The following is a 26,200-nucleotide window of genomic DNA, read 5'->3' on the forward strand; positions in this document are numbered from 1 at the left end:
GAATGTTCATGGAAGATTTCAATACTTGCTTGAGGACAGCAGAAAGGACAGTGAAACCTTGTTAAAGTTTCATCAGTCTGGGTCCTTATAACCTTGGAAGATGGTAAGTATAGAGACAATTTAGCCAACTGAAAGAAACAATTGTTCATTTCCTACTGCACATATTTAATCATGAGCTGTCACTCGGGTCTCCTGTTAGAATCCAGAAAAGGTTACTTGGTGGCAATAATTGGGGAATATTTTTTAAAAGAATGAAGTAACTAGACTCAGGAGAGAAGAGATGTTGTTATCAGGAACACACTTTGGCAGAAAAAAAAATGAATAAGAATAAATGAAAAGGGTGAAGAGCTGTCATTTCCCTTATTTTATTTTTAAACATTTCAACTTCCACTTTCTCATTTTGTCCATATGAGGCAGGCCTTTCCTTCATCATAATCTCATGATTACCTTGCATTTATATAGAGCTTATCTCCCAGAAGCTCACAGGGCTACCTCTGAATCCATACCACTTTAGAAAGTATTGCTTAACAAAAAAGAGATGCTCTTATTTAATCCGTCATATCATTAAATGTTCTAGTGGGAGCTTGGAGCTGGATTTGCTGTAGGCGAGTGATTGTCCGCTGGGCCGCACAAATGCGTGTCCCGGCTCCGCAGCTGCCCAGGCCAGAGCAAACAAGGCGTGATTTTGCAACGTGGAGCCAGGCCCGCCATCACCCCTTTGCTTTCAACTGTGACTCAGAGAGATGTTTCCAATCTGCAAAGAATTATCCAGGTTTCTGATTTACTTTCATGGCTACCAATGTTCCTGAAATATTTCTGGTGATTACCCCTCTATTTGGGAGCTCTGTCTGCCATAGGCAAGACCGTTTGCTTAAATGTTAAATCTTGGACTTACTTCCCCATTTCTACTTTTCAGACTGTCATTTGCAGAGTTTCATTTAATCAGATTTACTTCCTCTGGTTTTTGCTTCAGAGAAATAAAATTGAATGAGAAAAAAAATTCCTCTGAAGTGGAAGTGGATGGGTTTGGAGATGGAAATATTTTAGGAGTTCCTTCAGAAATTTTTGTTGCAAGCTTTGTTATTTTAAAAAAATGCATGTTTCCAAGGCATTCATAATTCAGTGAAATCAAACTCAGATAATTGCTTTGAATTCAGTGAAAGTTAGTCTCTTCACATTTTCCATTTAGCTGAAAATTGATTTTTAGAAAAGTGAAGTAGATTAAAATTATTGCCTGGTTTCTGTATAATTCTCAAGGTGACAGTACTCTTACATTACCATTTCTCTGCCTTCTCCTATTTCTTTTTCTGCTTCTCTTTCCTCATCTTCCTCTTAGAGGTTAGATAAACACTTTGCTCGTTCTCTATTGTGAAAATAGAATATAAACTAGGAGGCAAGACATAGGACATTTCTTTTCATCTCTGGCATATCAGTTTATTGTTTATGTTATAAATAAATTTGTGAATACCATAGAGCAGCATTTTTTGGTTGGGTTTGATATTAAAAATAATAGTAATAATGTTGGTTTTTCATTGGACTGAATGCCTCCTGTAAAACTGGAGTCCTAGGCATATAACACATGTGTCGAGTCCTCGGAGTGATCATGGACGGAATCAGATACCTGCCGTCCCCTCTCACATAGAAGATCACGGAAGGGTATATTGTCAGTGCACAAGTATAAAGATAAAGCACTCAATTGCAAAAACAACTGCTAAGTCACAAAATCAGTTTGAATTAGAACAAAATTATGCCACCAGCATTTAATTATTTTGATTTGAGTTATTATTTGAGAATTGAATTTAAATTCGAGAATTTAGTACCACAGGTATTTTCATTGTATGTAAAACACATACACAACTAAAATAAAAAGTGACAAACTTCGTCCAGACCCCTGGCATTTACATGAAAAATACAAAGCCAAAATGCATATAATTATTACAGCGATTTATTTTGTAATGGGCCTGACTTTTTGTGCACTGTGAAGATTGACATTTTATTAAGGTTTTGTTGCCAGGTCCATAAAAAGAGCCTTTTGTACTCCTCCAATTACAGTACCATTACCCTCTGATTAGAAGGTAATTAATTAATAAGCCTCCTTCTTTTGTTTATTCTAGGATTCAAGAAAGGTTCACCGAACACCCTTGCATAGTAATGCAGCTATTACAATGATCTATTTGGGGAAAAATGTGCGCCTATCTCATGATCACCCAGACTTCCGGGATGAAATAAAAGTTTATCAGCAGCACTGTGGTGGGGAGAACCTTTGTGTCTACAAAGGCAAACTCCTTGAAAAAGGTACACATGGAATGTGAAGTTTTTTAAGTGGCTAGAAGTTGATGCTATAGATAACCTATCGTTGATATAATATCAAAGTGACTTCAATCACTCTATGAATTTATGCATATCCAGGGACTTATAAACCAGCTGCCTAAAAGTAAATCTAGATTTACTGCTCCGTGATTGAAACCGAAACAGCAATTACTCTTGCAGCTTGTAGAAAGAATTTGGAGTGATTTAACCCAGTAACAGATTAATTTTGGGATAGAGATATATGATCATTAAAATGTTGCATGAATAAACTGTCCCCCAAATTACAAGTTAACTATTTGGCCTGCCATAATGAATTATATCATACATTATTCTAAGGGAAAACTACCAGATTGGCAATTTGTTCTTTAGAAAAATGTTGAGATAAAATCACAAATCCAATAAACTTCAGGGTGAATCACACCTAAATAACTTGGTGCAGAATTTGGCTAGACGGATTTTAGTACATTTCTGCTTTCATTTGATCATAAATCCATGGTTCTTAGCATAAGATAATTTTTATATCCAATACAGAGTTTCTCACATTGTACTTAAATGTTTTTCATCAATATTTAGTTCTGTAGAGTAGCATTTAAAAGGACGAGGATATAATATAAGATTATATTTATTTCCTTGCTTACGAAACTCTATTTAGTAAGTTATTGTATTTTTACTATCTGACAGAAATATTTACATTGGACAATCTTTTTTTTTTAAATAGTTTATTGTCAAATTGGTTTCCATATAACACCCAGAGCTCTTCCCCATAAGTGCCCTCCTCCATCACCACCACCTCTTTTCCCCCCTCCCCCTTTCCCTTCAACCCTCAGTTCATTTTCAGTATTCAATAGTCTCTCAAGTTTTGCGTCCCTTTCTCTCCCCAACTCTCTTTCTTCCCTCTTCCCCTCCCCCTGGTCCTCCATTAGGTTTCTCCTGTTCTCCTGTTAGACCTATGAGTGCAAACATATGGTATCTGTCCTTCTCTGCATTTGGGCAATCTTGATATAGACTTAGGGAATCAGGAGTTGGGGGCAAGCATGGAATTGTTACTTTTGGCTTTTTTTATTTCTCTCATCACTCAAAAATAGTGACTATTAATTTTAAAAATTTCAGGGACTTAAAAAGAAACTAGACAGATTTAGGGATTACATAAATAAAACTTTCCAACATAAAAAAAGAGTAAACACTTGATGGTTAGTTTCAACTTTTACTTTATAAAGATTTGTAAAACTTATAAAAAATAATCCTCAGTAATTCTAGAAATGATTTCTTCCCCATTTTCTCTACTTGGCTGAAATGTAATTTACTTTGTCATTTTGTCATAGCACTTGAAAATTCATTCTTTCCACTTTATAGATGAGGAAAATGAAAAGACCAGAGGTACAGTGGCTTCCTAAAGTCCCATGTGCAGTTAGGGGCACTGTCAGGAGCAGATCCCAGACCTCTGAGTAGGTGCAGGACTCTTGCTTAGTTAGCGATCAGTGGCAAAGGGTTTCCCACGTTTTCATAATATGAGTGGCATGAAACCTCCTATTATAGTGGCATAGATATACTTATTTCTTTGAAAGTGTGACTTTCAACTATTAATTTAGAAGAACTGCTGAAATTAGCTATAGTCTACAGTTGGAACGAATGTAATGAAACTCTTCCTGGGTCTTGGGTCACATCTCATTTCAGACAATGCCTACGTGCCTTTCTGCCCACTGGAAACCAGGGCACATACAAATGAAACAAGAGCAAGAAGCAGTGAGCTGAATGCTTTTTTGGGAGGTGATATCTACTCTGTGGGAATGGTGCAAAACCAGAGTAAGCGAGAGTGTGACTTGGCCAAGTGATGTTTTGCATACATATTGATCCTGTGACTGACTTTTGTTGTGTCATTGGACAGGCTTGAATAATAGGATGGAATGGGAGCTTAAATAATTGAATCCTGTCCACACAATAATTTTGTCTCAGCTTGCCCTTTGATTGCCAGGAAAGTAATTGTTCAAAATTGAAAAGTTGGGTGGCTCGGAGTGGCCTTGCGGTTCAGCAATCTTAGCAGTTTAGCTAGACTGAAAAGGATCTGCCCATTTTTACAAATCAAAGCTGTGCATGATTCAGTGAAATGTGAATAGGTTTTTAGAAGAGCTCTGTTTGAAAAAAGAGAAAAAGGGCGTTTAACGTTCTGCTTAGAGCAGTAAACTGATTAAAAATGTGGCATCTGTTAATTTGTCTTGGTTTGGGATGAGGAATAACAATAAAATTAATTATTTAGGAATGTGGCAAGTGCATCTTTTATTCCTATAGTAATTTATTGATGTCTTACGGTTTGAGTTTAGGCATCAAGCCACATATTGATTGTTTATTCGGTACAAGTATGAAGTCACAGAGACTTTCTGCTACCTGTAAAGAGTATAGTTCTTCACAGGCATTTTTATTTACCATGTTCATCCTTTCAGAGAACTTGGTCTCCTGAGTTCATGTGGATTCAAAGAGCAAAGTAACTTTTTTCTGGTCCTCTCATAATCCCTTCTTTTTCTGCCTCATTGTCCCATATTTTCATAACCTGCTGTACTGACGTGTGCATTCCTCATTGTTCCCTCACAAACCGGCTGCCCCTCTGTCTCCCCACCACCATGCTGTTATCTTGTCTTTTCCGGTGCCATTTCCTTTGTCTGCAATACGACAAAGGATTTTAAATTCAAAATAGGATTTTAAATTCAAATAGTACCCATCTTTTTTAAGATTCGGGTTGAGCCTGTGAAGATTTCTCAGCTGACTTCTACGGGTTCATCCCTCCCTCCATGGCTATGACTCGTAGTCTCCACTGAAAACCGAACCTTCCATTACACTGTGCCTTAGAGTAACTGTGTTTTTATTTCTCTTTTACTTGATATATACATATATATAGTTTTTAGGTTATTTGAAGTGTAACATATACCATAAAATTCATCTGTTGTGAGTGTACAACTTACTGATTTTTAAACATTTTATAGGGTTGTGCAGCCATGATCACAAACCAGTGTCAGAATATCTCTGTCACTTCAGAAAGTTCTGTTGTGCCCATTGGCAAAGAATCCTCACTCTTTGTAGCCAGCCTCAGGCAGCCACTGATGTGCTTCCGGTCTCTACAGATATGCCTTTTCTGGACATTTCATTTAAATGAAATCACACAATAGGCAGGGTTTGTGTCCTGCTTTTTCACTTAGCATAATGTTTCTGAGAGTCATTTATTCACTCCATTTATCAGTAATTGCTCTCTTCGTACACCACTGATTGTATTTCACTACATGGACATTCATACTATTTCTAATTCAGCTTTTACTTGTTGGGTTAAGTTTATTTATTTATGTTTGTTTATTTATTTATTTTGAGAGATAAAGAGAGAGAGAGAGCGAGCAGGGGAGGGGCAGAGAGAGAGAGAATCCCAAACAAGCTCCGTGTCTTGCAGAGGCTTAACTGACTGACCCAAATACAAGTTTCTGTGCGGACATCTGGTCATTTCTCTTGAGTAGATTCCTAGGAGTGGATTTGATGGCTTCTTTTTTCTTGAGTAAGGGTCATACTTTTCTGTTTTTTACATGCATGTTTTGATTTTGTTGTTTTTGTTGTTATTGAAACAGGACATTTTTGATCATATAGCAGCTGTGGATTCTAGATTCTGACTTTTCCCACTTGAAGGTTATTGTTCTTGCTGTTTGGTTTTTGTTGTTGTTGTTGTTGTTTTGTTGTTTGTTTAGTAACTTCTCTGAAACAAATCTGTGAAATCCATGCCCCCTTTCCTTGGTGGACAGCCGGTGTGATGCCTCTGCTCAGGTTTTATCTATGTTTTTTTTATATTTCAGGCTAGTCTCTTAGGGTTATCCCTGTGTTTTCATAGTTTATTGATCATCTGGTGATTTGTCAGAGATTGTGTTCACTTTGAACCACTCAGCTTCCAGCTTCTGCTAGTGGATCTGTTTGTAGGTGAATTAGTTTCCTGGGCTAATGTTACAGAACCTGGTCTGGATCACCCAGCTGAAGAATCAAATGGCACTCGGAGATCTTGGGAGGCAGGAGGTTTATTTTATACCGGTGGGCTCAGAGAAGATCATTCTCCAGAGGTCTAAGGCCTGAGCATAAGCAGAGGGGATAATTCATAGTCTGCTACTTCTGAATTCCTCATTAATGCATGCGACAGGCAGGGTGGGAAGAAGAACCTGGAAGGGGAGTCCTCAGGCAGGGACTGGAATTCCCCTACTGGTCCTGTCGGTCATCTTATAACAGATTTTTCCCTATTAATGTAACACATCCTCAAAACTGTGGCTTAAGACAACTAAAATTTAATTCTATCACAGTTCTGGAGGCTAGAAGTCTAAAATCACGTATTACCAGGGCCATACTCTGTCTCACAGCTCCAGGGGAGAATCTTCCTTTGGCTCTTCCATCTCCTGGTGACTCCATCTCTGTATCTGTCCTCACATTCCATTCCTCTCGGCGTGTCTCTGTGGGTGTCCAGTCCTCTTCTTCTAAGGATGTCCGTCATTGAATTTGTTGGACAAACCAAATCCAGGATGGTATCATGTTGACCTTTCACTGCTTATCAAAAGAAATAAGAAACCATATCCAAATAAGGTTACATTCTGAGGTTCTGGGTGATCATAGATTTTTATTATTTTTTTTTATAAGTGTTTGAGAGAGAGAGAGAAAGAGAGCGTGAATAGGGGCAGGTCAGAGAGAGAGAATCCCAAGCCATGACATAGGGCTCAGTCCCATAAATCCTGAGATCATGACCTGAGCCAAAACCAAGACTTGGATGTTCAGCTGACTGAGCCGCCCACGCACCCCAGTTATGGATTTTTAGAGGGCAATATTCAACCCACTATAACAAGTTCAGGAGTACCTTCGAAGTTCAGGCAGTTTTCAAGTCTGCTTCAAATTTTATTTTCCACCAGACTTTCTTGTGTTTGCTTTGTTCACAGATGCAAGCTCCGAGTAGGCCAGGGACGTGTGAATAGGTTGGGCCTACTCCAATCCATGCCACTTCCCATTAGCCGGAGGTGTTGAGAGCTTATTGAACATGTCTATAATTGCCTTATGGCCCACATCTCCCTGTTAAATTTCTGGCTAGTCCACTGGCCTGCTGCTTGCCCCAATTAGAAATACAATCTCAGCTAGCAGAATCTCTGACCTTCCACGTTCGCTTGCTTCCAAGATTGCTCCTTATTACTGGTAATGCTACTGGCCAAGGATTTTTTGTTTTCTGCTTCAGATGAATTCAGCCCCCACTGACAGTGGAGCTGGTGGTTATTTCTGGCCTGCCCTTCCCTATTAGAATGAAGTGGTGACGTGGTGGCAGAGGAGGGGGGGGGGCAGCCCCAGGCAAGAATGCCTCAGACTCCCTCTGTTCTTACAAAAAGTTTAGTCATTTTTGATGAATAACTGCTGCTCAGTTTAAGTCTTTGGTCCATTTTTAGAGACAAAATTTTAAGGGGAGAGGATTTGGTGACCTCACTCCAGAAATCTGGCGTATTATTTTCATCTCTCCTGCTAAATTATAACTTGTTGAGGGAGGAGACCATATTTGACTTTTTGTGTGTGGTATTTTGGTTTCTCTTTAGTGCCTAATACGGTGTGAGCCACTGCCAGTCCACAATGAATAGCCATGTTTTACAAACAGTCTGGAATGCCTTCTAACAATGTACATTATATAACCCTTAAGACTACTCCGCAGACTGGGTCACTCCCTCCACCCACTCCTTCTCCCCCACCCCCAGCCATCCTCATTTTATAGATGAGAATTCTGAAATGCGGCAAAGTTAAAGGACCTACCAACAGACACTCAACTTATAAGTGAAGAATGAGGACATGGACCCAAATCTTCTGACTTCTGGTTTATATTCATTCCATTATTTCACACAGAAACCATTGAGTGAGGGTTGCAAAGGATCACGGAAGTTTAAAATATAAAATTAAGGGCACCTGGGTGGCTTAGTCAGTTAAGCGTTCGACTTCAGCTCAGGTCGTGATCTCACAGTTTGTGGATTTGATCCCTGCGTCACGCAGGCTCTGTGCTGACAGCTCAGAGCCTGGAGCCTGCTTGGGATTCTGTCTCCATCTCTGCCCCTCCCTCACTTGCATTCTGTCTGTCTGTCTCTTTCAAAAATAAACATTAAAAAATTAAAATGTTATGCTCACTTCGGCAGCACACATACTAAAAAAATTAAAATGTAAAATTGAAAAATAAGTAACATGGAAAGAAAAGCAGATGGTGTCAGTTCTTGTTCAGTACTTTGAAGAAAAAAAGAGAAAAAAATGGAATACTAGGTCGGTGTGCTTTCTAGCCACATGGGTACAAAATGTCTAGCAGTTCATGTCCTGTGCCCATTCTCAGCATCTCACTGGCTGTATGTACCTCCTCCCAGACTGGGGACTTAGGTAGTTACAGAGTGTGACCCTCCAGGAGAATAGATCATTGTTACATGAATGTCCCATTCAAATTTCAGGAAAGAAAGCAGTCAAACTAACTTTCTAGTCAATACTAAGGAGCCCATATGTCATTTAGAAGAGTGGATTTTTAAGAATTTTTTTAAAAATGTTTGTTTATTTAGAGAGAGAGAGCAGCTGTGGGGGTGAGGCAGAGAGGGAGGGAGAGAGAATCCCAAATCCCAAGCACTGTCAGCAATGAGCCCAATGCTGGGGCCCATGAAACCTGGAGATCATGACCTGAGCCAAAAAGTTGGACGCTTAATCTACTAAGCCACTCAGGCATCCAAAGACAAGTATATTTTTACATCTGTTGTATCTTAGTTTTCCCAGACACTAACTTTCCAATTTTCTCTTCCCTAGTGTGTTTAATTTTGCATCACAAATACTAAGGTGTAAATAATGGAATTACCTTTTCAATAATTTTGTTCTTTAGTACAAGTTGCATCTGATTTAGACTTTTTATGGGCGGGGGCAGAATGTGGTCCAAACATAGTATTTCTAGATGACTATGAAAGAAACAGGTTAAAATAATAATCTATTAATTATTTATTGGGGGCCTCCTATGCCATTGTCCTGGGATCTGGGGAAACAAAAGTGAGTAAGACCAGTTCCAGCTCTTGGGGATTTCACAAGCCTGGAGGGCAGCAGACATCTACTTCAGGGCTCTCAACGTGTGGTCCCTGGACCAGAAGTGCAAGCATCATTTGACAACTTGATAGAAATGCAAATTCTTGGGTCCTACTGAATCAGACACTGGCAGGAAGCCCAGCAATCTGTGTTATAATAAGCCTTTCAGTGTGTTCTGATGCACACTGACGTTTGAGAAGCAGTGGGATAGCCATATTTTTACTACATATTGAAATACTGCAATAACATGAAAGGTGTACATGCAGAGATGAAATGATCAACCCCATTATTAGTGCAAGTGGAAAAGTCCCGGGAAGCTTCTTTTGTAGGAAGTAACATTATAAGTGTCATGAAAGGAAAGTTTCTGACTCATTCTGTAGAATGGATTTTCTTAGAGCTAGCATATGGGATCTCCAAGGTGAGACCTTTTCAAGGAGCATTATAAAGACTTGGAATGATTAACAATGATTAATTACAAACAGTGGTTCTTAATTTTTTGGTGGGACTTTTGGGTGCGTGGGGGAGCAAGTGAGGGAAACCAATCAAGGCAGAATTGAAAATGAACTAGAGATGGAATAATTCCTCCTCTTCCATACGTATTAGGCTGCTTTAAGTCAACTAAAAATACATATTTACTTAAAAGCATTACTGAGCTCACAGTAAATTTTGCCATATACTTTAACAGTAGCTAACATAGCAAGATAGAATCAAGAGAGATATTTGGACTCAAACACCAACTGTCCTACTTGCTGTGTGATCTTGGATTACTGAGTCCTCCTAAACTTTAATTCCTGCATATAGAAACTAGGATAATGACATTCTCACTTCATGTGGTTGTTGAGAAATGACACGGGTAAGATCATCAGGCAAAATGCCCGGCCATAGTAAGAGTTCACAGAATGTTATTATTTTCAAATCAGAGTTTTATAATGCCTTGGAGTATTTACTGTAAATAAAAGTAATAGAAAGTGTTTTTATGATTAAACATTGTCCTCAAGTTAAAAAGGTGATCTAGAGCGTACTGTTGTACTTATCTAATAGAAAAGTGTAATTTTGAACATATTAGTCCAAAGTCAGTTGCTTTCACTGATGTATTTACTTTTTTAATTCCAGAGACCTTTCAGTTTATTTCCAAAAGGCACCATGGTTTCCCCTTCAGTCTCACCTTTTTCCTGAATGGGATGCAAGTGAACAGGTTGAGCTCCTGTTGTGAATATAAGCATCGGAAAGGTTCCAGACTTGGAGGCAAACGAGGCTACTTTGGGTTTGTGTGCGTGGAGAGATCATCTCCTTGCTACAAGTATGGAAACAGATGTCCTCTGGTAGAGGGCAAGTCTTGCTACATGTTTCTTTTCATGCTTCTACTGATGCATTTCTCAGCACAGTCCATTAACAAAGATATCCATGCAGAAGAGCCTACAATGTCTAAGTTCAAGGTTGCTTTTTATAACCCCGTGTGTTGTATTTGAAATTAAAAGATATGAATTAGATTTCCAGATGCATTATATAATGGGGGTAAAATCTGGCGGTGTTTCAAAGTCTGTCTGTCTGTCTGTGTCTCTCCCTTTCCTCCTACTGCTTTAAATTCTGTTTCTGAAGTGAACAAGAGAGGGTGTTTTATTCTCAGTCTTAGGAACTGGTTTGGGGAATCCCCAGGCCTGTGCCATGCATGTGTCTTACATGGGTGGTATTACAAGTCGTGCATATCAGAGGTGTGCTTGCATTATGGCATGGCCTGGTTATCATTCTCATGCCCCTAGTTTTAATCTCAGGCATTACAAAGTACATGATAAAAGATCAATTTTAACTGTTGTTCATCAGCTTTTATATTGGACATTCTGTCTGAAGTTGGGACACATATGTGCAGGCTTTCTTTACTTTTTTTTTTTTTTCTGAAAGTACTCATGGAGAATTATATATGCCAAGCTAGAAAACAGGAGTGAACCAACCAAAGTTCCCGTTCTCATGGAGCCCATTCTAATGTGGGAAAGGCAAATAACAAATAAATCAATTAATTTGTGTCAGTTGGCATTAAGTGTGATGAGCACAAAACAGGATAAAGGAGATAAACAGAGTTAAGGGGAACTTGGGTTAGAGGGGGGTATTATCTCAGGTGGTCAGGAAAGGCCTCTTTGATGTCTTTTGAGCAGACACCAGAAAAAAATGTCTCCTCTAAATAGTTTTTCAAGCAGAAGAAAAGAATATACAAAGAGCATGAGGCAGGAGCATGCTTAGTGTGCTGAACCTACTACAGCCAGAGCAAAAGTAAGGGGTGGGACAAGAATAGAAGGTGAGATTAGAGGGACAGTAGGGCCAAGACGTGTAACATCCTAAAGTGACTGCAAGGATTCTGACTTTTTCTAAGCGAGACACATAGCTTCTCAGGTAGGTTTTGAGCAATGACCTGTCTTGATCTGACTGTAGCTCTTATGCAAAAAATAAATGAGAGGGGTGGGGGCAAGAGAAGACTGGAAACTAATTTAATCCAGAGGAGAAAAAATGGTAGAAAGAGTTAGAAGCGATTGGGTTCTAGATATATTTTGAAAGTAGAGTCCACAGGATTTATTGATGGATTGGATGCAGGGCATGAGATAAAAAGCAGAGTCAAAGGTGATTGAAAAGTTTTTGTTCTGAAAAACTGCAAAAAATGTCCAGTTAACATGTACTAAGATGGAGAAGACTGTGGAAGAAGCAGATTTGGGACGGAAATGAAGAGATATTGGTTTGGGGCACATGAAATGTAAGGTATCTCTGAGTATGCAAGCAGAGATGTTAATTAAGTGGTTGGATATGTGAATCTGGGGTCTGGTGAGAGGTCCAAGCTGGAGATATAGATTTGAGAATGGTTTGTATATAGGTGGCATTTAAACTCATAAGATGGGATGGGATTGTTTAAGAGTTGAATGCAGATAGAGATGTCTGAGGTCCAGGTCGCTTCATTTCAAAGATGAAGGAGATAAAGAACTGGAGAAAGGCCCAAGAAGGAAGGCAAGGAAATATAGAGTACCCAGAGAACATGGTGTTCTGGGAATGAACAGAGAAAAGCATGATCAACTAGGTCAAATGTGTGTATAGGTGAAGTAAGATGAAGTCTGAGGATTGAGTATGATCTGGTAATGTGTTGGTTATTGGTGTCCTTGGCACAAATTATTGTAGTGGAGTAATTGGAATGCAAACTTGATTGGAGTGGGTTTAGGAAATGAATGGAGAAGAGGCAGAGCCAGAGAATATAGATAACTCTTTTTAAAGAATTTTGCTATAAAAGACATAAATTGGTTGACAGCCAGGAAGGAGTATATAAGGGCCAAAGGGGGATTTATTATTTAGTTTTTAAGATGGGAGATACAATAATATGTCATTAGCTGATAGATAGAATTGATACCCTAGAGAGAGGTATCAAAAATCAAAAAAAAATTTTGATCAAGCATGACATGGAAGGAAAAATTGCTGGAACAAATGCTTGAATGAGTGAGAGGAGATGAGATCCAGGGCTCAAATCAAAATGATTGCCTTAGGGGAGAAGAATTATTCTTCTAGAGTAACTGGAGGAGATGGCATATAGGGTAGAGAGAGAGGTAAGTTAATGCATGTGTTGGGACCAACTGGAAATTCTCTGCTGATTGTTTATTTTTTTCAGTCAAATAAGAATTTATCAGCTGACTAAAGGCTTAAGAGAGAAGGGATTGGAGGTTTTAGGGGAGAGAAAGGTTAGCAGGAGTCATTGAGCAAGCAGCAGAGTGAATGGTCTAGAACAATATAGTAGGAGTACCCAGGAGTATTTAGAACCCACCTGAAGTTTCTTTCCTGTTCCCACTCAAATATGCTTTCTCCATATTTGTGGGCAAGTCATCTAATTTCTATTTAACTCCTAGGAAAGCTAATGAGATTACCTACAATGCTCCAAGCACAAACACATTGTATTCTTTGAGAGATACTATATAAATCCAAGTTGTAAATGTTTGGATGTAAACACTTTCTATGGAGGTTTAATAATCAGTACTGAAATCTGATTGATGACCTCTACTTTCCTATTTAACACTTAATAGTCTCTGTACAATCTTTATATGATTTCATTTGATTCTCTGTAGCTTCTGTCTGTGACCTTTTCAAATAATAATAACAAAATGGTTGTGGTATTAAAGAATAAGACCTGTTATCCTTAACTAAAATACATAGGTTTTATAGGTCACTCGTTTTCAATGTTTTGTTAACTTCATCATCATTTCTCCAAGAAATGTATGAATAGCCAAAGTAGCAAAAGGTAGTGTCATTTCATGTCTTCCTGCTGCAGACCAAATAGAAATCAAGATAGAATGTTTTAAACAGGGCAGGGATGTATGGTGAGTGCTAGAGCTTTGTTTGGCTCTGCCCCATATGAGACTTCTCTGAATATTCCAGAAGCAGCAACACTGCACAGCTCCAGTGAAAGTTGAGAAAAAACCCACTTATAATATAATATATTATAATCACTTATAATATATATAATGTATTATTACTTTTATATTACATATTATATTAGTTATTAAATATATAAACTCACTTGTAATATTATGTGACTTTTGGGGGAATCACACCCATAATAACATGTTTATTTTATTTCTTAAGTGTTTATTTATTTTTGAGATAGAGAGCAAGCAGGGAAGGGCAGAGAGGGAGGGAGAGAATCTCAAGCAGGTTCCTTATTTGTCAGCATAGAACCTGATGCAGGGCTCGAACTCATGAACTGTGAGTTCATGACTTGAGCTGAAATCAGGAGCCAGGTGCTTAACTGACTGAGCCACCCAGGCGCCCCACTTTTAGTCATTTTAAGGGATGTACATCAATACCTCTAATTTGTTAAAAATTAAATTAATTTTAATTCATTAAAAAATACAGAATCAGGAACTTTTGTTATGAGGAGGGAAGTATTTGATATGACAACAGAGAGTTCTATTTCTGAATGTGATTAGGAATTACCTGTTTGGGGTCCTCAGAAAACAAGAAAGGCTGAGCTGCGGTCACTAACAGGTGTGGAGATTCCACAGGTGCTCCTGTCCCTCAGTCATGGAAACTGAAGAGACAAGGTAGTTATTTTCAGTCACTAGAGTGGAACCACCAGGAGGAAGACTTGCCTAGCCAAGTGGAATGCAGACAGCTCCGACCTTTGGTAATCAAAATCAACACCTCAGATCAGACTCAGAAGTCAGATAGGTGGTCAGTGAGGAGGAGAGCGCAGATGTTGCTCACTTTGTTCGTCCAATTCCCTTAGGCAGGTGGGCAATAAAAAGTCTGTGCATGCAGTAGGGAGGCATCAAAACCTCCACATAGTCACAGCATAAACAAAAGGTAGCAGCATATCAGAAGCTCCAAATCGATGGATTTGGTGTTGCCATTGATAAGGGAAGAACAGCTTGAACAGAAGGCAGTGCTAGTAATAATATTCTGTGAAGATTCATGACACCTTTATTTCAAGGAAAGTGGTGTGCTAAGTACATCATCATTACAGTTGAGAATTTATCATACTTAATATGGGGAGGTAAGTGTATTCTTATTATCTCATTTTTTACAGCCTGATAGTTACTTTGAGTGCAAATCCTTTTGCTTTATTTTATGGGGAGATATTGAGAAGATAAGTGATATAACTAAGTTCTCATAAGCTGGGAGAATTGATTCCTTTGCTATTTCTAGAGAACGGCTGAAATTCAGTGAAATCTTCAGTTCAAGAAATCACCCTTGGATCTAATTCACCTTCAGGCAGTTTTCAAATTTTACTTATTATTTGTGTTTCTCCTGGACTGATATGTCTTGACTGCATTTGGATCTGTTTTCATGTATCACTCTATTGACTCAGTTTCCCACTAAGTCACGTAACCTGCAGAGAAGGGAATGCAGGTCGTGCTGGAGAAGGATAGTGGAGACTGACAACTGCCAGGCACCTTTTTCAGGTCACACATCATCTCTAGGCCTTGGGGAAAATTTCTCCAGTTTGTACTGGTTTCTGAGGAAGAGTGTGAGCACTTTTTTCCGGTGAGCAGCCCAGCAGTGTAACATCTGTCCGGGTGGCTTTTCATCTGAGCGGGTTACGCCTGTAATCTAACAGTATCCATGTACCTCATTGGGAAGTGATGGAGTCTAGTAGTCCTGAGCCAGAATCCGCCTCCATCACTAACCTGCTGGGGGAGCTTGGGCAACTGTCAGCCTCAGTTTCCTCATTTGTAAAGTTGTGATGCTTGTTCTTAATTTATTGTTCTGGTCAGGGTAATGAATCCTGCAAGATAATGTGTATATGGTACCCAGCAAAGAGCTTGGCACAGAGGGAGTGCTCAATAATCTTATTATTATCACAATCATATTTTTACTAATGTCTCTATTATTATCCTGGCTGGAATTCTTATTTCAATATTAACTTCAGAGCTAGGAAAAAGACTATAGAAGGATTTATTCATGTTACTTTTGTTATGACTGATTCTTAAAATATTTTTTAATGTCTCAGTACATTCTGATCATATGCTTATTTCACCAGATTCAACCTTGAATGAATGACTTTTTGACCTCTACGAATTATTGCCATCTCCAAAGAAAAAAGCTGATTGATGGGAAAAGTCACAAAAAGATTGTTGTACAGGCTTCAAAAGGCCATTCTAAAAACAATGATGACAGTTCTATTAAAATAAGCATACAGGCTCCTGAGGTGTCACTTAAAGGGCACAACAACATTTGACTGTATATGTTTCTTAAAAAAATCAATCATATTTATTGAGAGTCAACCTTGTATGTAAGTCTTTTGTTGTTGTGTTGTTGGAATAACAAATTATCAAAGACTGGCATCTTTATTCGGATTCTTTTTATGTTGGCTTACCTATGTTTATAAACCTGAATGATGTTTTCGCACATAATTCTCCTTTAAGGACTTGAATGATAGGCTTATTGGACTCCGTTATAAGGCCAAAAATATGCTTGAAGTCACAATTTAAGTCTGCAACTACCGTTCTTAGTTGTTACTGTGGGTACAATTGTTAATATTTGTGCTCATTTACAATATTTTAGTATTACTGTGGGTACAATTGTTAATATTTGTGTTCATTTACAAGATTTTAGTATTACTAAGGAGAAAATAGTTTATTCTAGTTAGCTATGTGTACTATAATAAAGATTTCTTATAATATTTTTTACTGGAGAAAAAATAAGTGATCTAAAAAGCTCTGAAATTCCACTGTGTTATAAATATAAGAATCGCCTTGTGTTTATATTTTTCATAGGTGCATTATTGCAATGGGCCTTGACAAAAATCCAACTGCACCAAAACTTAGGAAAGAAAAGAGTATTGAGAAAAGAGAAGAACTAAAGAAGGATGAGGGGAAACTAAGGAAGGATAGAGGGAACGTGATACCAAGAAGGAATGAGATAGAGGGGAACAGAACTTCCCCTTCAGTCATCTTACCAGCTCACGAAAAAATAAGGAATGGAGAAGTGAGAACGGCTGTGGAAGAAATGGAAGGTAAAGGAAAACCAGGACAAGATGTTTGGGAAGATGACCAGGAAAATATATTTAAATACGGTAATGGATAACATGGAGTTCTTTTGTTGTTGCTATTGTTGTTTTGCTTAAGTCTTTAAAATGCCATTATCAGGGGCGCCTCGGTGGCTCAACAGTTCAGTGTCTGACTCTTGATTTGGCTCAGGTCCTGATCCCAGGGTCATGATCTCATGGTGGTGGGTTCAAGCCCCGTGTCAGGCTCTGAGCTAACCATGCAGAGCCTGCTTGGAATTCTCCCTCTCTCTCTACCCCTCCCCCACACAATCGCACTTTCAAAATAAATACGTAAATAACAATAAAATGCTGTTATCAAAATGTTCTACAATAGTTATTAATTGTTACTCAGTTACAGTCTTCAGGCGGCTCTGCCACATGGGAGGAATCCCTGGCTACCTTTTCCCAGTTTTGTGTGGAGTCCTCTGTCCCCTGACCTGCAGGAGGGCAGGCCTAACTCTGGAGGGGCGAAGATGCTTACAGGGGCAGGAGAGGAAGGGGAGTTTACGTCTGTGTGAACCAGAAGCTCTGTTCACTTTTGTAGAGAGAGACCATGTTGACCAAATAGAATTTTATCTTTTTTTTTTAAGTGTCTCAATGTACTTGCTTTGGTGACATTGATGCTTATATAGCACTTAGAGGATTCCATAACTGAAAACAGTTGACATAGGCTTGGGGTCCTAGAGCCTGTCTGCCTTCCTTCTTGTTCTTCCCTTTTCTTCTCTCCTCTCCTGTACTCTTCGTTTTCCTCTTCCTTTTTCCTTTTCTTCCTTCCTTTCTCTTTTTTTCCACATCCACATACACACTCACTCATATGTCTAGTAGTGATAATAACAATAATGGAAGTGCCAGGCACTGAGCACCGGGCCTGGAGTTTTCCAGATACTTCATTTTATCCTCACCATTCATTGTGGTGGATATTGCTATTCCTTCCATTTTACAGGACAGGAAACTGAGGCTCAGGAATACAAACAGAAAGCAGCAGAACTAAAGTTCATACTGTAGGAGAGGAAACTGTTTCCTGGGCCCATTTAGGTTCATTGGCTGGGTCCTTATAAATTAGACTAACTAAAGAGGTTACAAAGGGAAAAACAAATAAGTGTATACAGCACGTGCAGTGCACACACATGCAGGAGCACTCGCCTGAGTACTTCAAACGTGTGGTTAGAACTTGGGCTTATGTGGCACTTTACAAAAGAACAATACATTTTTAGATACGTAACAGGAAAAAGGGAAAGGACTGAGCTACTGGGGCAGCAAATTGTGGGAAGGCAAATATATAGCAAAACTGATGATATAAGGGCTAGTTTCAGTGAGGTTTATTATGCTGATTCCTCTGGTGTTTTGTCTGGGCCAATAAGAGTCTAAAGTTGTCTTCCTGTGATTAACTTGTGTCGGATGAGAGAGGAGGGCAAACACCTTCGAAAATCTATGTCCCGCTTTTAGGGAGAGGGCAGAGAGCTCTTTTTTTTTTAATTTAACATTTCTTTATTTTTGAGAGACAGATCATGAGCAGGGCAGGGGCAGAGAGAAGGACACACAGAATCGGAAGCAGGCTCCAGGCTCTGAGCTGTCAGCACAGAGCCCGATGCGGGGCTCGAACCCACCAACTGTGAGATCATGACCTAAGCCGAAGTCGGATCCTCAACCTACTGAGCCACCCAGGCGTCCCAGAGAGCTCTTCTAATATCTACTATTACTCAGTTGCTTTCAGCTCAGAACAATCTTATACCAAAGTGGCTATTTTGGGGCGGCACGCTCTGCCACACTCCAGTACCCAGGCCTATCTAATTCAAAAACACAGACTTTCCCACACTATACAGCCTCCTATTCTGCACAAGCCGCTTTGGATGTTGCCTGGTTGTGGGTGGTGTGTCCAAAGAGTCAGAAAGGGAGAGCTGCCTGGGTGTCCCTCCTACAGGGAGACAGCACCAGGACTGGGGGAGCAAAGCTGGGGGCTGGGGTGACCTGTGGAAAAACTGGCCTCAGGAAAGGGGCAGAACCCAGGTACCTCCTTCTCACCTCATCTGCTGTTGCGCAAGGGATCCAGAAGTCCAGGAGAATAATTACAGAGCTATTATAGCCCTGCACTTTGTTTATTACTGAAATGACATGATCATCTTAAAATAGATTTTGCTTATAACACTTTGACCCAGTTTATCTCTCTCTGTGATCCCTTCTAGTCTTTATTATCTTAGACTGAGAATTTAAAATGACCCACGACAACAGCGATAGTAGAGAGATTAACAAATGGGTTGTGTTTTATGTGTTCTAACTTTCAAAACATGTAGGTTTATTAAAGCCATGTTCAGGAGAGGCTTTTCATTTTCTTCACTTATTTTTCTTAAGCCAACATGGCCAGTGTTATGAGTAATGTACTTTATGCTTATAGCTTTTCCCAAGGTCTTCTTTTGTGTTGGCTAGTTAGTGGACTTGTTCTTTAAAAAGAAGAAAAACAAGAAGAAGTCATAGCAGCAAGACTTCTGCTCTCTGCAGAGCACCCACTGCTGGTGAAGGCAGCAAGACACTGGAGTGGAGGTCAGCAAGAGAGGGTTGCAGCTGGATTGACGTTGACCTTGTGTCGACTGGCTTCCTCATTAGTGGGGATGGTAAACAACAAGCTAATTAAGTTCTCTGGAAGAAGGAAGATGAGATGGGAGAAACAGAAGAAATTATGAAAAGGAATCCAGAAAGCATGCCAACAGCTCATTCATACTGAGAACATGAGTAGATAACACAAAGGACACAGCTTTGAGCTGTCATGCTAATTGAGCACTTGCGGTTAATGGAAGGATGATATTTATTTGGACGTGAAGGCAGTAGTGAGTAGGGCAAAGCCAGGACAGCCTAGAAATCCACACTTTGAGAGAAAACACAGAAGGTCCTGTAAAATAGGATGTAGGGACTATTCTTATGGTTCACTACATATTCCTTTAATTTTATGCTCTGCTTCAAAAATATAACTGTAACCGTGTCCTAATTGTGGACACTTGGACTTCTCTAATTTTAGTCTGGTACCTCCATTAAAGTGTATTTCTCCTGGTCTACAACCAACTCTTTCCACTTCCACTTGCAATCACTATTACTACTAATTCCTACTAATCACTAGGCACATATTGTCTAAGATGCTGTGCTAAGCATGTTCCAGGGATTATTTCTTTAATATTGACCACAGCTTTGTGAGGTAGGGGCTACTGTCACTGAAGCGTAAAGATATTAAGCAAACTGTCTAAGGTTATACATATGTCTAAGGTCACACAGCCAGCAACTGTTTTAACTTGGACTTCGGCACCTGATGGCTTGCCTCTAAAACCCTCATAGCTCACCACTAAGTAATACTATATATGGAATCACAGCAATTCACTCATATTCTGTTTGGCCCCCTGCTTATCTTGAGACCAGGAAGAAATATCTGTAAAGTGACAGATGCGTGTGCGTGTGCGTGTGTGTGTGTGGGGGGGGTTTGCACGCATGTGCACGTCCTGTGGCTAACCTACATTCTCCTTTGTAGAAGGTCTTCCAAGATCTCCAGATGACTTTGTCCTTTTTAAAATTTCACTCCACTCATTTGACATTGTTTCACAAATAATAGGATAGTTCCTCACTTGCATAATTAATCGTGAGTCCTATATAAAAATCCATAGGCAATCGAGCCCAGTAATGTTGAAAGTAACACTACTGAGGACCATGTATAAAAGCTATGAGTACGGTTCTGTCTTCTGTAGCTGGGTCTTATTTCCTCAACAAAAATTGGAGTTTCCTTGATGGCAGGTATTGTGTTATTGTAGTGTCTCTGATTTTGTAATTTTATCTTCCGCACATTAAAGATTCTCAACTGATTGATAGCTAGCTAGGCAAGTGAGGAACTATCCTATTATTTGGTCTGAAATAGTTGGATCCAAATATTTATTTGTTTTTATTAGAATTTCCTATTTGTTTCATGCAATATAAACCGAATTTTTCATCTTCTTGCTTATTTATAATTTTGTTTTGCTGATAATAATTTGCATTTCATGTTCCCCATATTAAATCTCTTTCCTGAAAACATTCTTATGATGAATTCTCTTTGTTTGCCTTTCTTCGTTACAGTTTCTGATTTCACTTTTCCCCTTACATCTCCCTCATACAATCTCTGCATTAACAGAGCTTTCTTCATATGCACAGGGCATGCGTTTCTAAATTAAGTTTCTTTCATTGCAGCAGGGTGGATAGCTCTCAAGTAATTACCTGAGAGGCCCCCACCACTGCAAAGGAAGCCAGAATATCTAATAACTAAAACGCACAAAGTAGAGAAAGCTTTATTTTCCCTGCAATTTTTATTTTAAAGATAATTGTTTATTTGCTTAATTGGTTCTGCATGAAATCCTTTTGCTCTCCATCCTTGGCATGTTGTCACTTCAGGAGTTTTAGTTGTTGGTGGAGGAAAAAGGGGAACAATTAAATATGAAAGGTGAAAAATTATAACCACAAGGGACAGCTGGGGTTTATCTGATGTGACAATTTCCTTTTTCTGCTACAGATTTGTTGCACCTCTGTAGGGAATGAAGCAAATTAGTGGCTGTGACAAGAATGTTCTGTTTTATAAGAATTTTTTATCCTTGGAATGTAATTATTTCATTGACTGTAGGGATGAATAATGCATATGATATGGGTTCTGGTCTAGGTACAGAATCCCTCAGAATGCCTTTTCTTGATGTCCATTTGGTTCTCAAAGAATGTGCTATTCACAGTGTTACTTCTGAGGGCCTTTGGACTTGATTAATTGAATTTTTCCACTTCGCTATTCATTAACTTGATATCCAAATATTTTGAACATTCTTCATATGAAATATGACCTCACTGAGTTTCCAAATTAACTTTCATTATTATAACCCTGTTCTCTTCATTTTTAATTTATTTCTAATTTATTGTTTTCTATCAAGTTCTTCTCTTGTCCATTTTGGTTATTGTAGATGATGATGTCCATTTGTAAATGAACTTTCATTAGGTTGCAGGCTTGTCATTTGGAGCTTTATTTCTTTTGTGCTCTTGTATATGTGACTGATTGCAGCCTTTGATCATTTGCTGTTAGTTTTTTCATGTTCACTAATTGTGTGAAAAAGACATGAAGAAAGGCCCAGAGAAGAGAGAGTAGTGGAGTCAGAGTTCTCATTAAAGTAAAATGGCTTAAGCATCAGGGATTCTGTTTTCATTCTCATAGTGGAGACTTTTTTTCTCAGAATATGAAGAAGATTTTGAAGCAGATGAGGAGAAACAAGATGAGAAAGCTAATGAGGAAGGACAGGCTGATGATCAAATGAATGGGATGTCAAAGTCACCCTCAGATGATGAAAAAGATCATTTAGACCCTGCAAAGGAGAGTGAAGCCTCGTCGCAGAAGGCGGCAGATGCTGGTGACAACGTGAAAGATGAAAGTGATGGACACTCTGACAGTGACCTGGAGGAGGAGAAACAAGGCAAGTTGTTCCACTTATCACATGACCTGTGCTGTTCAGCAAGGGTGCCGACTACTTTTCTTTTCTTTATATTTAACGAGATGACCCTCCTTTAAGAGGACTTTTAGAGCCTGGTTCCCTAACCAGAGGATGCTGGTCAATCAGTCTTCCTTAGGTACCCAATTTTTGGGGTCCGTCCTTAATCCCTTCACTTTCCTTCGTTTGCTCAGATTTTTAAAAAATAGGGGTCAGGTAAAGTTTGTAGTGATATATCTTCTGTTTATGTAGAAAGTTACTCCTTTTTTTATGTTTATTTATTTTGAGAGAGAGACAGAGTGAGTAAGGGAGGGGCAGAGAGAGAGAGAGAGAGAGAGAGAGACAGAGAGAGACAGAGACAGAGACAGAGAGAGAGAATCCCAAGCAGATTCCACCCTGTCACCAAAGAGCCCCACACAGGGCTTGGACTCACAAACTGTGAGATCATGACCTGAGCAGGGATCAACAGTCAGATGCTTAACTGACTAAGCCTCCCAGGTGCTCCTCCCTCCTTTTATTTTAATCCCAAAGTATTCCCTCTTACCGCCCCCGCCCCCCCCCCCAACACCATTTTGTGGCCTTGGAAAAATGAAAAGTAGCTCCTTTTCAGTTAAAGGGAAAGTTGAAAACTCCTGCCTTAGGTTCACTTTTTTGTCTTACTTACCTGAACACAGGGTGCTGACATCTTAGTTTCATGTAAGGATCATCTCTCCTGACAAAGGAGGCCCCTCACAGACCTTAAGCTTAAAATGATTCTGAATGTTCCTGGGACAGTTACAGAGAGGTTTTCAGCTAGAGAAAGAAACCTTCATCATCTGAGGCATATCTCAAACATTTGAAAACTTTTTAAAAGATGCTAATTTACCGAAATAATGTTCAGTCAAAGAAGGAGTCAATTTTCTGCTTTGTCCCATAAAAAGAGGTTTGGTCAAGGCTATGTGATTCTTTGTTAATAAGAGATCTTTCTTGGTACATTCAGAACATTACTAGTTATAAATATAACCCTGTCATATTTAAGTATGTGTATGTCTTTGTAGTTTGTGTTGGGCTAGAAAACAAATTTATATCATGATGACTTTTTGCTTTTTTGTTTTTAAACTTTATTTATTTTTGAGAGAGAGTGAGAGAGCACATACAAGCAGGGGAAGGGCAGAGAGAGGAGGAGAGAGAGAATCCCAAGCAGGCTCCACACTGTCAGTGCAGAGCCCAACGAGGGGCTAAATCCATGGAACCATGAGATCATGACCTGAAAAGTTGAACACTCAACCAACTGAGCCACCCAGGCACCCCCATGATGACTTTTTGAATTGTTGTCTATTTTCACTGTTCTTTCCACCTCAACATGTTTCTGCATAAAATCTCAAAATTTGGGGGCACCCGGCTGGCTTAGTGTATAACTTCAGCTCAGGTCATTATCTCCTGGTTCGTGAGTTCGAGTCCCACATCAGGCTCACTGATACTGTCTTCCTGTCAGTGCAGAGCTTGCTCCAGATCCTCTGTTCCATTCTCTCTGCCATTCCTATGTTCACACTCTCCCAAAAGGAAATAAATATTTTTTTTTAAAAATCTCAAAATTTTGAATTCAGCGAATGTATTAGGATAATATAAACTAAAAGTAAATTCAGTAATCAAGTAATCACAAGAGCAAATATTTACAGTTCCATTCTCTTCAAGAAAGAATTTAAGCAAACTTTTTCTAAAGCTTCATGCACACATATACAAGACAATGAAATGCAGAAATAATTTAAAATAAAAGGAAAGATAATTTTACCAGGAACCCTAGAGAGGACCATCAATAAGCTTGAACTAAAAATTTCATCCTGAGTTTCCTGACAGTCAAAGCAAAGAGTGAAGCACAATGTGAAAATTTCGAATGATACTCACTATTAGTAAACTTGAAAACAAGATCTGCTGTCACTTTTATTATAGTTGAAAGAACTGCTCAAGATGAACAGTCTGGCATTGAAGTATTTTTTGTGAAGTCTTAAGCTAGGTTTTTTCTATAATTTCTCATAATACTTATATTTTATGTTTCCAGGCATGCTTAATATATAAGCTTTTCTCCCCCCTCAATTTGAATGTGGGATTGAATTTAAGTTTATGTTATTACATAACAGAGAATGTTAAAGAATTCTATGGAAAAGTGATGTCACCTGAATCAAATTAAAAAAAACTATTTAGGTGACTTGAACCTGGAAAAGAGTGGAAAATGTGTTTGAATATAAATATAACTGGTTCAAAACACGAAGGACTCATTTTTTCACTTCTTCAATATGGTAGGGAATTATCAAGTGTTGATTTCATGAAATTTCAATACATTCTTCAATAGTTGGTCATCTGGGATTATTTTTGTGCTATTTAATCATCTTGTTTTCTTGGGATCAAATGGATTGTTTCTAAGGCAGGCTAATCTTTATGTTCAAGCAGAGAGGGATGTAGGCAGTATCTGGATATTCCTTGGAGGAAAAGCTTTAACCATTTAGCTGTAATTATTGAATAACAGGCAAAGATTGGTAAGCTTTATCATTGAATACTGCTTGCACATAAATAATTGAAATCCTATGTTTGGAAAGGTATTCCAAAATTATTGCTTATTAAAACTCTTTGCTAAGCACTATACCAAATATTGTATATGAATTATCTGATTTACCTCAAACAATCGTAAAAGACAGGTACTTTTTCTTTTTATCTCCATTTTACAAATAAACTTAGAAATGGTGGGAGTAAGTAACTCACACAGCCAGAAAATGGCAGAGCCACGATAGAAACATTACCTACGTTCAGAGCCTGGATTTCGGAGAAACAACATAACAATGATTTTTCCAAATGAGAAAATATCTATTTATCTAAAAGTAAAGCAAATCCTCCTAATAAAAGGATTGTGATTCCTTAAGACAATACATTTTTATCTTGAGTTCTTCATCTTATTCTCTAGCCTCTGTTTTTTATTCTGTTTTAAACAGATATTTTCTACTTTTACTCAGATTTACCTTTCTCTCCCCTGGATGGACCTTCCTGTCCGCTCCCAGGTCTTTCAGTTCCAGCTCAGCCCCTCCTCTTCCATGACTCACTCCCTTCAGCAGCCTTCATTGATCTCTTTATTTTATGAAACTCTATCATTCAGTAATTCATTATTCTCTTATTGTTTCCTATGTTAAATTTTTCCTTTCAAATTCATTACACAGGGTAGTAACAAAGTTAATTATACAGTGAAAGCTAGGACTGTATGTTGTCTTTGGTATTCCTTCTTAAAAGATATTTTGTAAATATTAAGCAATTACTTTATTGGGTGTTTTTTTTAAAGTTTGTTTATTTTGAGAAAGAATGAGAGAGAGAGAGAGAGAGCATGCACAGTAGGGGAATGGCAGAGAAAGAGGGAGAAGAGCTAATTTCAAGCAGGCTCTATGCCGTCAGCACAGAGCCTGATGTGGGACTCAAACCCACCATCCATGAAATAATGACCTGAGTCGAGATCAAGAGTCAGATCCTCAGCTGACTGAGCCACCAGGCACCCTGATTACTTGACTGTTTTAATATGAAGAATACTTGATTGATTGTTTTAACACTAAGAATACTAAGGTGCTATTGTTTAGCCATGATATTTAATTACATTTACACTATATGTTATTATTAGAATTTTACTGAAAAAGATTGTATAGAGTTAGCTGCAATTTAAGTATAGGATAATTAATATTTTAAAGAGATATGTAATGAAAGCTACCACAATCTACAAAATCTAGCACACAAAGTTGGGAAATTTAAAAGGCAAAAATTAAGTTTGCCAACTATTTTTTTAACAGAAAGAAAGAGAGAGAGAGAGAGAGAGAGAGAGAGA

The 26,200-nt window shown here is 38.6% G+C and overlaps 1 protein-coding gene across 1 annotated transcript in view; it reads left to right on the top strand.

Moving 5' to 3' along the window:
• The window catches only part of ERICH3 (glutamate rich 3), a 105,109-nt gene that overhangs the window by 53,510 nt on the left and 25,399 nt on the right, over positions 1-26,200 (top strand). Inside the window, 4 exon segments of the mRNA XM_029945814.1 lie at positions 2,115-2,295; positions 10,498-10,684; positions 16,623-16,921; positions 22,114-22,350. Of these exon segments, the coding sequence (XP_029801674.1) occupies positions 2,115-2,295; positions 10,498-10,684; positions 16,623-16,921; positions 22,114-22,350 (904 nt within the window).

This window comes from Suricata suricatta, chromosome 8 (assembly GCF_006229205.1).
Source record: "Suricata suricatta isolate VVHF042 chromosome 8, meerkat_22Aug2017_6uvM2_HiC, whole genome shotgun sequence".
Lineage (NCBI taxonomy): Eukaryota > Metazoa > Chordata > Mammalia > Carnivora > Herpestidae > Suricata > Suricata suricatta.